This window comes from Triticum urartu, chromosome 3A (genome assembly GCF_056163025.1).
Source record: "Triticum urartu cultivar PI428250 chromosome 3A, HENAU_Tu73, whole genome shotgun sequence".
In the NCBI taxonomy this organism is placed as follows: domain Eukaryota; kingdom Viridiplantae; phylum Streptophyta; class Magnoliopsida; order Poales; family Poaceae; genus Triticum; species Triticum urartu.
The window spans coordinates 130974558-130988813 of NC_141875.1; the positions used below are offsets into that span (position 1 = coordinate 130974558).

At 40.2% G+C, this 14256-nt stretch overlaps 1 protein-coding gene and 1 pseudogene across 1 annotated transcript; both read right to left on the bottom strand.

Annotated features, from left to right (window-relative positions):
• Positions 1-5125: 5125 nt before the first annotated feature.
• On the bottom strand, positions 5126-6064 carry LOC147978918 (uncharacterized; annotated as a pseudogene).
• A 226-nt stretch (positions 6065-6290) lies between these two features.
• On the bottom strand, positions 6291-8030 carry LOC147978919 (uncharacterized). Its single transcript, XM_087514946.1, has 3 exons — positions 7965-8030; positions 6406-7447; positions 6291-6322 (listed from the first exon to the last, which is right to left on the bottom strand). Exons 1-3 carry the CDS (start codon positions 8028-8030, stop codon positions 6291-6293), a joined length of 1140 nt encoding a protein of 379 aa, XP_087371072.1.
• Between the last annotated feature and the right edge of the window lie 6226 nt (positions 8031-14256).

Consider the following 14256-nt stretch of genomic DNA (forward strand, 5'->3'; position numbering starts at 1 on the left):
GCGATCTATGATGTCTCTTACTGATTTACCGCTATCGTTTTGGGGTTATGCTTTGGAGACGGCCGCATTCACGTTAAATAGGGCACCATCAAAATCTGTTGAGACGACGTCTTATGAACTATGGTTTGGCAAGAAACCAAAGTTGTCGTTTCTAAAAGTTTGGGGCTGCGATGCTTATGTGAAAAAGCTTCAACCTGATAAGCTCGAACCCAAATCGGAGAAGTGTGTCTTCATAGGATATCCAAAGGAGACTATTGGATACACCTTCTATCACAGATCCGAAGGCAAGACTTTTGTTGCTAAGTTCGGAAACTTTCTGGAGAAGGAGTTTCTCTCGAAAGAAGTGAGTGGGAGGAAAGTAGAACTTGATGAGGTAACTGTACCTGCTCCCTTATTGGAAAGTAGTGCATCACAGAAAACTGTTTCAGTGACACCTACACCAGTCAGTGAGGAAGCTAATGATGATGATCATGAAACTTCAGAACAAGATACTACTGAACCTCGTAGATCAACCAGAGTGAGATCCGCGCCAGAGTGGTACGGTAATCCTGTTCTGGAAGTCATGCTACTAGATCATGATGAACCTACGAACTATGAAGAAGCGATGGTGAGCCCAGATTCCGCAAAATGGCTTGAAGCCATGAAATCTGAGATGGGATCCATGTATGAGAACAAAGTATGGACTTTGGTTGACTTGCCCGATGATCGGCAAGCAATTGAGAATAAATGGATCTTCAAGAAGAAGACTGACGCTGATGGTAATATTACTGTCCATAAAGCTCGACTTGTCGCAAAAGGTTTTTGGCAAGTTCAAGGAATTGACTACGATGAGACCTTCTCACCCGTAGCGATGCTTAAGTCTGTCCGAATCATGTTAGCAATTGCCGCATTTTATGATTATGAAATTTGGCAGATGGATGTCAAAACTGCATTCCTGAATGGATTTCTGGAAGAAGAGTTGTATATGATGCAACCAGAAGGTTTTGTCGATCCAAAGGGAGCTAACAAAGTGTGCAAGCTCCAGCGATCCATTTATGGACTGGTGCAAGCCTCTCGGAGTTGGAATAAACGCTTTGATAGTGTGATCAAAGCATTTGGTTTTATACATACTTTTGGAGAAGCCTGTATTTACAAGAAAGTGAGTGGGAGCTCTATAGCATTTCTGATATTATATGTGGATGACATATTACTAATTGGAAATGATATAGAATTTCTGGATAGCATAAAGGGATACTTGAATAAGAGTTTTTCAATGAAAGACCTCGGTGAAGCTGCTTACATATTAGGCATTAAGATCTATAGAGATAGATCAAGACGCTTAATTGGACTTTCACAAAGCACATACCTTGACAAAGTTTTGAAGAAGTTCAAAATGGATCAAGCAAAGAAAGGGTTCTTGCCTGTGTTACAAGGTGTGAAGTTGAGCAAGACTCAATGCCCGACCACTGCAGAAGATAGAGAGAAAATGAAAGATGTTTCCTATGCTTCAGCCATAGGCTCTATCATGTATGCAATGCTGTGTACCAGACCTGATGTGTGCCTTGCTATAAGTCTAGCGGGGAGGTACCAAAGTGATCCAGGAGTGGATCATTGGACAGCGGTCAAGAACATCCTGAAATTCCTGAAAAGGACTAAGGATATGTTTCTCATATATGGAGGTGACAAAGAGCTCATCGTAAAAGGTTACCTTGATGCAAGCTTTGACACTGATCCGGCCGATTCTAAATCGCAAACCGGATACGTGTTTACATTAAACGGTGGAGCTGTCAGTTGGTGCAGTTCTAAACAAAGCGTTGTAGCGGGATCTACATGTGAAGCGGAGTACATTGCTGCTTCGGAAGCAGCAAATGAAGGAGTCTGGATGAAGGAGTTCATATCCGATCTAGGTGTCATACCTAGTGCATCGGGTCCAAACAAAATCTTTTGTGACAATATTGGTGCAATTGCCTTGGCAAAGGAATCCAGATTTCACAAGAGAACCAAGCACATCAAGAGACACTTCAATTCCATCTGGGATCTAGTCCAGGTGGGAGACATAGAGATTTGCAAGATACATACGGATCTGAATGTTGCAGACCCATTGACTAAGCCTCTTCCACGAGCAAAACATGATCAGCACCAAGGCTCCATGGGTGTTAGAATCATTACTGTGTAATCTAGATTATTGACTCTAGTGCAAGTGGGAGACTGAAGGAAATATGCCCTAGAGGCAATAATAAAGTTATTATTTATTTCCTTATATCATGATAAATGTTTATTATTCATGCTAGAATTGTATTAACCGGAAACATAATACATGTGTGAATACATAGACAAACAAAGTGTCACGAGTATGCCTCTACTTGACTAGCTCGTTAATCAAAGATGGTTATGTTTCCTAACCATGAACAAGGAGTTGTTATTTGATTAACGGGATCACATCATTAGGTGAATGATCTGATTGACATGACCCATTCCATTAGCTTAGCACCCGATCGTTTAGTATGTTGCTATTGCTTTCTTCATGACTTATACATGTTCCTGTGACTATGAGATTATGCAACTCCCGTTTGCCGGAGGAACACTTTGTGTGCTACCAAATGTCATAACGTAAATGGGTGATTATAAAGGTGCTCTACAGGTGTCTCCAAAGGTACATGTTGGGTTGGCGTATTTCGAGATTAGGATTTGTCACTCCGATTGTCGGAGAGGTATCTCTGGGCCCTCTCGGTAATGCACATCACATAAGCCTTGCAAGCATTGCAACTAATGAGTTAGTTGCGAGATGATGTATTACGGAACGAGTAAAGAGACTTGCCGGTAACGAGATTGAACTAGGTATTGAGATACCGACGATCGAATCTCGGGCAAGTAACATACCGATGACAAAGGGAACAACGTATGTTGTTATGCGGTCTGACCGATAAAGATCTTTGTAGAATATGTAGGAGCCAATATGAGCATCCAGGTTCCGCTATTGGTTATTGACCGGAGACGTGTCTCGGTCATGTCTACATTGTTCTCGAACCTGTAGGGTCCGCACGCTTAAGGTTTCAATGACAGTTATATTATGAGTTTATGAGTTTTGATGTACCGAAGTTAGTTCGGAGTCCCAGATGTGATCACGAACATGACGAGGAGTCTCGAAATGGTCGAGACATAAAGATTGATATATTGGACGGCATGAGCCTGAAATACCAATTTCAGCTCTTGGAACATCTCATATGTTCTATGGCGTTCAAAACACTTTTGGAGCCCCAACTCTAAGCCCTAAAGCATGGCGCACTAAACTATTAGGTAGTCATCAGATCAGGTCTGCCAGATGTTCACAACATCCACAGACGATGCCAGAGGGGTTGGCACACCGAGCGGTGCATCAAGGATAGAAGCCTTCTGTGTAGCAATGAGGACAATCCTCAGACTACAGCGCTAGTCCGCACAATTGCTTAATCTTTCAACTTAGTCTTTCTCTAGGAACGTATTAAAACAGAGAGCTAAAGTGCAAGCTATTAATATAGAACATAATTTGCAAAGACAATTTTGACAATGTTCATGATAATTAAGTTCATCCAATCAAATTGTTTAATGAACTCCCACTCAGATAGACATCCTTCTAGTCATCTAAGTGATACATGATCCGAATCGACTAGGCCGTGTCCGATCATCACGTGAGACAGACTAGTCATCAACAGTGAACATCTCCATGTTGATCGTATCTACTATACGACTCATGTTCGACCTTTCGGTCTCTCGTGTTCCGAGGACATGTCTGTACATGCTAGGCTCGTCAAGTCAACCTAAGTGTTTTGCATGTGTAAATCTGGCTTACACCCGTTGTATGCGAACGTTAGAATCTATCACACCCGATCATCACGTGGTGCTTCAAAACAACAAACCTTCGCAATGGTGCATAGTTAAGGGGAACACATTTCTTGAAATTTTAGTGAGGGATCATCTTATCTATGCTACCGTCGTTCTAAGCAAATAAGATGTAAACATGACAAACATCAAATGCAAATCATAAAGTGACATGATATGGCCAATATCATCTTGCGCCTTTGATCTCCATCTTCGAGGCGCGGCATGATCACCTTCGTCACCGACATGACTCCATGATCTCCATCATCATGATCTCCATCATCGTGTCTTCATGAAGTTGTCTCGCCAACTATTACTTCTACTACTATGGCCAACAGTTAGCAATAAAGTAAAGTAATTACATGGCGTTTTCATTGACACGCAGGTCATACAAGACAACTCCTATGGCTCCTGCCAGTTGTCATCCTCATCGACATGCAAGTCGTGATTCCTATTACAAGAACATGATCAATCTCATACATCACATATTCCATTCATCACATCCTTTTGGCCATATCACATCACCTAGCATACCCTGCAAAAACAAGTTAGATGTCCTCTAATTGTTGTTGCATGTTTTACGTGGCTGCTATGGGTTTCTAGCAAGAACGTTTCTTACCTACGCAAAAGCCACAACGGTGATATGCCAATTGCTATTTACCCTTCATAAGGACCCTTTTCATCGAATCCGATTCGACTAAAGTGGGAGAGACAGACACCCGCTAGCCACCTTATGCATCAAGTGCATGTCGGTCGGTGGAACCAGTCTCACGCATACGTAGGTGTAAGGTCGGTCCGGGCCGCTTCATCCCACAATGCCGCCGAATCAAGATAAGACTAGTAACGGTAAGAAAATTGACCAAATCATCGCCCACAACCACGTTCTGTTTGACTCGTGCATAGAATCTATGCATAGACCTAGCCAGGGGCGGATCTGGAGCTAATCTTACCCTGAAGCACCACTTAACTATGGCATAAATTTTTCAAGCGAGGATGCAATGAATAAAGAAATGTTTCAGATCTTGTAACACGAATTACAGAACATAATATAAGTCAGTTTATAAAAAACAAAATGTAAGAGGTAAACGGCTTTATAAAACAGTAAAACAAATGACAATTTACTTCAAAAGGATGTCTTGCAATCTCAGATTCCAAAACACCTCATCACACACCAAGACTCAATAACCTACAGTATAAAAACTAGTATTGAATTTTCAAGTAGAAGTGTGGAACATAATAAAATGCACAAATGAAAGTACGTTAATTTGCTTTTTTTTACGAATTACCTTTAGTAAACTCTTTTCCTTCTAGCCATGAAATACTCAACCACTTGATCATTGGTGACCTTTTTCATCTCTTCTTTCTCCACATAACAAATAACATCATCACTCAAGCTGTCATCATTGAGGCGACTGCGCAAGTCAGTTTTGACCAATTTCATTGCTGAAAAGCACCTCTCAACTGTAGCAGTAGCAATAGGCAACACAATTACTAGTTTCAACAACCGATAAAATAAAGGATACATAATATGTCTCCTTGTTTGCACCATTTTTTTGAAAGCTCGGTGATTGTTGCTATGTTGGAAAAGCTATCATCTGTGCGCACATCAGCAATATAGAGACGTAGATCCTTATCAAGATCCCTCAAATCCCCGGAATCAAAATCCTGAGGGTATAGTTTAGCCAAACTCATGAGATTATCCATATTGAAATCACGAAATGAGTCTCTTGGACTCAAAGCGGCTGACAAAACAAGCAAATTAGAGGATGCCTCACTGAACCTGCAGTCAAGCTCTTGAACTAGCCAATCAAAAACATCGTTGAAGCAATCAACCTAATAGTGATGTTTGTTGGTAATTCCAGTTACCTGCCTTCTCTTTTTTTGGATTAACATATGCTTCTTCCATGTCCAACTCTACAATATCATGTTTCTCACAAAACACATGAACATCACCTAGCATAGATTCCCATCCATCTTCTCTAAGTTCATTCAAAACTGTTCTAGTTGACTTGACACATTTCATGGCATTTACTATGTCTTGATCCTTCCGCTGCAATGCTAATGACAATGTGTTGGTAGTACTGAGTATTGTCAACATGAGATGCAAGTAGAAGACAAAGTCAAAAGATTGAAAGTACACTAGAAGACCGATTGCTTGGTCTCTATTTGTTCTGTCAGTGTCTTGTTCTTCAATAAATTCAAGAACTTTAATAACTGACCTGAACATGGCAACCAAACTCTTAAGTGTTTTAGCATGTGAACCCCAACGAGTGTCTCCGGGTCTTTGAAGACACTGCTCTTGATTCTGACCTGTTCCTGTTGTAAGCTGCCCACACCCTAAAGCCTTGCTCACTTCTTCAAGATTTATATCTCTAATCATGTCTCTTCTCTTGGAAGAACCACCCACAACATTTAACAAGGTAGAAATCATACCGAAGAAATTACTAATTCCTTTATGCTTTCTTACAACAGCCACAACAACTAACTGGAGTTGGTGAGCAAAGCAATGAACATAATAAGCTGTGCTACTTTCTCTCATGATTAATGATTTCAGACCATTAAACTCACCTCGCATGTTGCTGGCACCATCATACCCTTGTCCTCTAACTTGATTGTAGCTCAGCTTATATTTTGCAAAAAGAGAATCAATTGAACTATTGAGGTACGAAGAAGTTGTTTCTTTCACATGAACAAGACCAACAAAGCTTTCTTTAGAATCTCCGGAACTATCAACATACCGCAAGGCCACGGCCATTTGTTCTTTGCAAGAGGCATCTCTGGACTCATCAACAAGCAAGCAAAACACATTATTCTGAACTTCTTTGAGAATATATTGGACTATCACATGGGAAAAACCTTCAGCAATATCTTTCTGGACTTGAGGAGCAGCCATAACAGCATTCTTTGCAGCATCTTTTCCCATAGCCTTGCCAAGAACTGGGTCATGCTCAGCTAAGAAATCACGAACTTCCAAGAAATTACCTTTATTGTGCGAGTTCTTTGACTCATCATGGCCCCAGAAAGGCAACCCTTGCTTCAATAATAGTCTAGCCGTGTTAATTGCGGCATTCAGTCGAGTAAAATATGCAACCTTCGAAGCTTCACCTCGAAATTTCATAGCAACATCAATCTGTTCATCTCTTTTTAGTAGAGCGGTACATTTTTTCATTGCTTGATCATGGACACTACCTGGCTCGCCAACATGATCTTTTAGCCTTGATGGTACGCTCCAGGTATCCCAACCATTCAGAACAAATGCCTCATACCCAGCTTCTTTCTTGTGGCCATGATCCCTAAATAAGAAACAACAAAAGCAATATGCTTTTTTCTTCTCTTTGCTGTATTCAAGCCAACTCTCATGATCATCAAACCATTCAGGATTGAACCTTCTCCTCTTAGTCCCAAAGTTAGAATATGGAAAATCGATATCTTTTGGCTGACAAGGTCCATTAAGCAAATACTTTCTTCTTACCAAGTCTTTCAAATATGGATGATAATGTTCTATCAATTTCCTCTTGCCTGGATCATATTGAATCTCCTCCTCCCAATTCATGTCTTCTGGAGCATCTTGTGATGGTGCCTTTCTTTTGAGAAGAAACTTGTCCATTGTCTGCATTTAACAAATAAAATTACAACAAAGAACAAAAATTGATCTACTAGCTACAAGTTAATACATGCAATTGTTTGCAGCTTATAAAAGCATTTATGAAGAACGACACACAAATGGGGTACCAAGCAGAATGCGAATCAAGTATGACTAATTGACTACAATTAGGTAAAATACTCAAAGTGATGTTCCTACTTCGCTAAGGCAATAATAAGGCCTAAAACAGAGGGGGTCCGAGGAGGAAATTTTTTACGGCGTGCGACATAGTCGGCTAGTCGCGTCTCGCGTTGGAGGAGTTCGGCGTCCGGCGTCGTGCCGTTGATCGGCGGCCTTCTGGTTGCCGGCGCCTGGCTGGCCGCTGCTGCACGAACACTGTCCGCCCAGCCACCAGGAACAGATCATGGGAGATGAGAAGACTATAGGATTGGGATCTGGGGTCGCTGTTTTTTTTTCTCGAGTAGAAAACTGAAAAGTCACGATCACGTACTAGAAAACCGAACACCCAGCCGCGCAGCCGTACCTGAATCCGCGAGTTGGGCTGCGAGAGCGTACGCGCGTGCCTCGGAGCTGGTGCGGCCTGGTTCATTGGTTTCATGGGCCACCCTGATGCACACTCGATGGGCCACCCTGTTGCCTCGGGCCATATACCTTATAATTAGCACTAAATTTCTTTGGACCCTGTAGCCTATGCTACAGGGTTGGCCCATTGGGCTCCGCCCTGGACCTAGCTCATGATGCCACTGTTGGGGAACGTAGTAATAATTTAAAATTTTACTACGTGTCACCAAGATCAATCTAGGTGATGCTAGCAACGAGAGAGAGAGGGAGTGCATCTTCATACCCTTGAAGATCGCTAAGCGGAAGCGTTACAAGAACGCGGTTGATGGAGTCTTACTCCCAACGATTCAAATCGCGGAAGATCCGATCCAAGTGCCAAACAGACGGCACCTCCGTGTTCAACACACGTACAGCCCGGGGACGTCTCCTCATTCGTGATCTAGCAAGGGGAGAGGAGAAGTTGAGGGAGAGCCCCGGCAGCACGACGGCGTGGAGGTGGAGCTTGCGGTTCTCCTGCAGGGCTTCGCCAAGCACTACGGAGGAGGAGGTGTTGGAGGTGGGAGGGGCTGCGCCAGGGGAAGGGGTGCGGCTGCCCTCTCTCTCTCTCCCTCAGTATATATAGGGGGAGGCCGGAGGAGGAGGCACCCTAGGGTTTCCCTAGGGGAGGGGTGATACGTCTCCAACATATCTATAATTTATGAAGTATTCATGCTATTATATTATCCTTCTAGGATGTTTTATATGCATTTATATGCTAATTTATATGATTTTTGAGACTAACCTATTAACCTAGAGCCCAGTGCCAGTTTCTGTCTTTCCTTGTTTTTGAGTATCGCAGAAAAGGAAAACCAAACGGAGTCCAATTGACCTGAAACTTGACGGAGGTTATTTTTGGACCAGAAGAAGGCCATGGAGTAAAAAAGTTGGGCCACAAGAGTCCCGGGCTGCCCACGAGGGTGGGAGGCGCGCCCACCCCCTAGGCGCGCCCCCTACCTCGTGGACAGCCCGGAGACCCCCTTGACTTGTTCCCGACGCCAAAAGCTCTTATGTATACAAAAAACCCCAGAACATAACCTAGATCGGGAGTTCCGCCGCCGCAAGCCTCCGTAGCCACCGATGGCCATCTTCATCATTCCGGCGCTTTCCATGACGAGGAGGGAGTAGTTCACCCTCGGGGCTGAGGGTATGTACCAGTAGCTATGTGTTTTATCTCTCTCTCTCTCTCGTGTTCTTGACTCGGCACGATCTTGATGTATCGCAAGCTTTGCTATTATAGTTGGATCTTATGATGTTTCTCCCCCTCTATCTCTTGTAATGGATTGAGTTTTCCCTTTGAAGTTATCTTATCAGATTGAGTCTTTAAGGATTTGAGAACACTTGATGTATGTCTTGCATGTGCTTATCTGTGGTGACAATGGGATATCACGTGATCTACTTGATGTATATTTTGGTGATCAACTTACGGGTTCCGTAACATTGTGAACTTATGCATAGGGGTTGGCACACATTTTCGTCTTGACTCTTCGGTAGAAACTTTGGGGTACTCTTTGAAGTACTTTGTGTTGGTTTGAATAGATGAATGTAAGATTGTGTGATGCATATCGTATAATCATACCCACGGATACTTGAGGTGATATTGGAGTATCTAGGTGACATTAGGGTTTTGGTTGACATGTGTCTTAAGGTGTTATTCTAGTACGAACTCTTGAATAGATCGATCCGAAAGAATAACTTTGAGGTGGTTTCGTACCCTACCATAATCTCTTTGTTTGTTCTCCGCTATTAGTGACTTTGGAGTGACTCTTTGTTGCATGTTGAGGGATAGTTTTATGATCCAATTATGTTATTATTGTTGAGAGAACTTGCACCAGTGAAAGTATGCACCTTAGGCCTTGTTTCAACGCATTGCAATACCGTTTTCACTCACTTTTACCACTTGCTACCTTGATGTTTTTATATTTTCAGATTATAAATACTCATATCTATCATCCATATTGCACTTGTGTCACCATCTCTTCGCCGAACTAGTGCACTTATACAATTTACCATTGTATTGGGTGTGTTGGGGACACAAGAGACTCTTTGTTATCTGGTTGCAGGGTTGTTTGAGAGAGACCATATTCAACCTATGCCTCCTACGGATTGATAAACCTTAGGTCATCCACTTGAGGGAAATTTGCTACTATCCTACAAACCTCTTCACTTGGAGGCCCAATAACGTCTACAAGAAGAAGGTTGTGTAGTAGACATCAAGCTCTTTTCTGGTGCCGTTGCCGGGGAGGTGAGTGCTTGAAGTATATCTTTAGATCTTGCAATTGAATGTTTTAGTTTCTTGTTTTATCACTAGTTTAGTTTATAAAAGAAAACTACAAAAAATGGAATTGAGGGTGCCTCATATGCTTCATCTTTCTAATATCTTTCATGAGAATAAGGATTCCGGTAATTGTTCTCAATTGCTAGAGGAAGAATGCATTAAAATGTTTGGCACTAAATCTTTGAATGATGAGCATGATTGCAATTTTGTTAGTATGAACTCTTTGAATATCCATAGTACTAATGATGGTTGCACTAGTCATCATGAAAATGTCTCTTATAAGCATGTCAACTTTTGTGGAATACATAGAGCTTGCAAGCACACACCAAATAGGGAAGATAGATTTTGCAAGAGGCATAAGTATTTGGAAACTAAATGGTTGCAAGAAAGGCTAGATGATTATGCTGAAAGATTCAATATTTATCCCCATCCGTGTGAACTTTGCAATGAACATGGTCATTTAAAGCTCCAATGCTATTTGTTTCATGATCAAATCGTGTCCAAAAATTGTGATAACTTGATTACCCTTGAGCATCATAAAGAGCTTAGTCTTCTTTTGGGGTATGAAGAAATGAAACGTATAACTGAGGGTATTCCAAAATATAATCTTGATAGATTTCATGATTTTGATCTAGAAGAAATTTTTATGTATTGCACGGTGAATTGCATTGAAAATCCTTATATTGCCAATTACATAAAGACAAGAAAACAAATAGAAGACGAAGAGAATACTAATGAAAGGGAAGATACTTCCTAATATCCTCCTATTATTTCTTATGATGAATCAGGTAACGAGGAGGAGTTTTCTATTCAACCAATCTCATTAATAAGGAGCTCAAAAAAGAGGGTTAAACCCACACATGATGTCAAGAAGAAAAAGAAAAGACAGAGAAGCAAAGGTAGAAAGGTATCCCTCCCAAATGATGTTGCTCCTATTACTCATTATGACGATGATAATTGCTATACTATTGGTGCTATCCATACTATTAATGATGAGAGTGATCATGATTATGATATGAAAAGGCCCAAGCTTGGGGATGCTATGTTTGATGAGAATGACATGTTTGAGAATTTATTTGCTGCAATTAATGTTTGTCCCAAGCTTGGGGATGCCATGTTTAATGAAGATGATATTTTTAGTCCCCCAAGTTTTGATATGCAAATTTATTATGATGATAACATGCCTCCTACTTATGATGATTATATTGATGAAAGTGGGTTTGGAAGAGTGTCAACTTTAGGAAGTAATGATCCCACTATATTGGAGGGTGTTGAATCTTATTGTGACAATTATAAAAGTGGATTTGGAGAGGTCATGACTTTATTTAGTAACGATTCCACTATCTTGGGAGAGGTTTCAATCGATTATGATGAGAACAAAGTTGCTACTTATGATAATTATTGTGATGAAACTTATGCTATAAAAAGTAGTGATGATTATATTTATAAAACTTGTCATGATTATGATTACCCTTTTTCTGAACATTACTCTTTTAATATGGAAAAAATTTATAGTATTCGAGTTTCTTATGATACTCCCACTATTCCGAATAAGAAGAATTTTGCTTATGTGGACAGTAGTGAAAAGTCTATGCTTGTGGCTCATGAAAAGAATGCTTTATGTGATAGTTATATTTTCGAATTCATTCATGATGCTAATGAAAATTATTACGAGGGAGGAACATATGCTTGTATGAATTGCAATAATATCAAGTTTCCTCTCTATGTGCTTAAAGTTTTGAAGTAATGCTTGTTTTTCCTTCCTATGCTAGTTGATTTTTGTTCTCATAAGTTGTTTGCTCACAAAATCCCTATGCATAGGAAGTGGGTTAGACTTAAATGTGCTAGTCATATTCTTCATGATGCTCTCTTTATGTTTCAATTCTTATCTTTTATGTGAGCATCATTGAAATCATCATGCCTAGCTAGGGGCGTTAAACGATAGCGCTTGTTGGGAGGAAACCCAATTTTATTTTTGCTCCTTGCTTTTTGGTTCTGTTTAGTAATAAATAATTCATATAGATTTTGTTAATATGCGTTTTCATGTTTTAAATTAGTGTTTGTGCCAAGTAGAACCTTTGGGAAGACTTGGGTGAAGTCTTTATGATCTTCTTGTAAAAAACAAAAACTTTAGCGCTCATGAGATTAGCTGCCATTTTTTACTGGAGAGTGCTATTTAGTTGATTATTTTTGCAGATGATTACTAGACAAATTCCTCACGTCCAGCAATTTATTTCAGAATTTTTTGAGTTACAAAAGTATACGTTTGATACAGATATTACTACAGACTGTTCCGTTTTTGACAGATTCTGTTTTCTGTGTGTTGTTTGCTTGTTTTGATGAATCTATGAGTTGTATCGGAGGGTATGAACCATAGATAAGTTGGAATACAGTAGATATTACACCAATATGAATTTAGAATGAGTTCACAATAGTACCTAAGTGGTGATTTATTTTCTTATACTAACAAAGCTTACGAGTTTTTTGTTAAGTTTTGTGTTGTGAAGTTTTCAAGTTTTGGGTAAAGATTAGATGGACTATGGAATAAGGAATGGCAAGAGCCTAAGCTTGGGGATTCCCAAGGAACCCCAAGGTAATATTCAAGGACAACCAAAAGCCTAAGCTTGGGGATGCCCCGGATGGCATCCCCTCTTTCGTCTTTGTTCATCGGTAACTTTACTTGGAGCTATATTTTTATTCACCACATGATATGTGTTTTGCTTGGAGCGTCATTTTATTTTATTTTGTTTTGCTTGCTGTATGAATAAAATACCAACATCTAAAATTTTTTAAATGAGAGAGAGTCTTCACATAGCTACATAATTATTTAACCACTCATTGATCTTCACTTATATCTTTATGGAGTAGTTTGTCATTTACTCGTGTGCTTCACTTATATCCTATGAGTAAATGGTTTAATGATTTGAATGTCATAAATCTGAAATTATATATGCTTCATATGGCTTTCCCATGGGGAGTAGTGCCTTCACATATAGGAAGTAGAGGTGGTAAATTTTTTGAAGGTTAGCAAACATTGTATTGGTCACTTGAACAATTCATGAAAGAATATTGAAGGAAGAGAGATTTCACATATAAATATACTATCTTGGACATCTTCTATGATTGTGAGCCTCATTAATTATTTTCAAACATGAGAAAATTAGTTGAAGTTGGACAAGGAAGACAACATAATGAGCTATGCTTGGGTATATTTGTATAGAAGTTATATTGTTATGGATCCTCTACCATGTGGTGCTTGCTATTTAGAATCCTTTGCTAGCCAAAATATCTGTACTAAGCAGGAATACTGGTTGTGCATCCAAATTCCTTGAACCAAGTTTCTTCCATGAGTGTCTACCATATCTACCTATATGCGCTATTTACCTGCCGTTCCAAGTAAATTTGCATGTGCCAAACTCTAAACCTTCAAATACTAATCTATTTTGTATGCCCAAATCGCTCATGTAGCGATGAGAGGCTGTCAGTATCTTCCATGCTAGGTGGGTTATTCTCATGATGAGTGGACTCCGCTCATCATTCACGAGAAAATGGCTGGTAACTGGGATGCCCAGTCCTATGATCAAAAGATCAAAAACAAAATCGCAAATAATTTAAACAAAACTCCCCCAGGATTGTTGATAGTTGGACGGCACCCGTTGTTTCAGACAAGCTGTGAGTGTGATTGTTGGTGGAGGGGGAGTAAAATCTTTACCTTTCTGTTTGGGAACTGCCTATAATGTATCTAGTATGGAAGATATTGGGAACTCTTGGTCATTATGTTGACAATGAAAGCATACCTCTCAAAATTATTTTCATCTCTGTTTTAAAGCTTCGAGCTCTGGCACCTCTGCAAATCCCTGCTTCCCTCTTCGAAGGGCCTATCTTTTACTTTTATGCAAGAGTTAGTAGTATTCCTTCTCATTCCGACCTACTCTTTAGT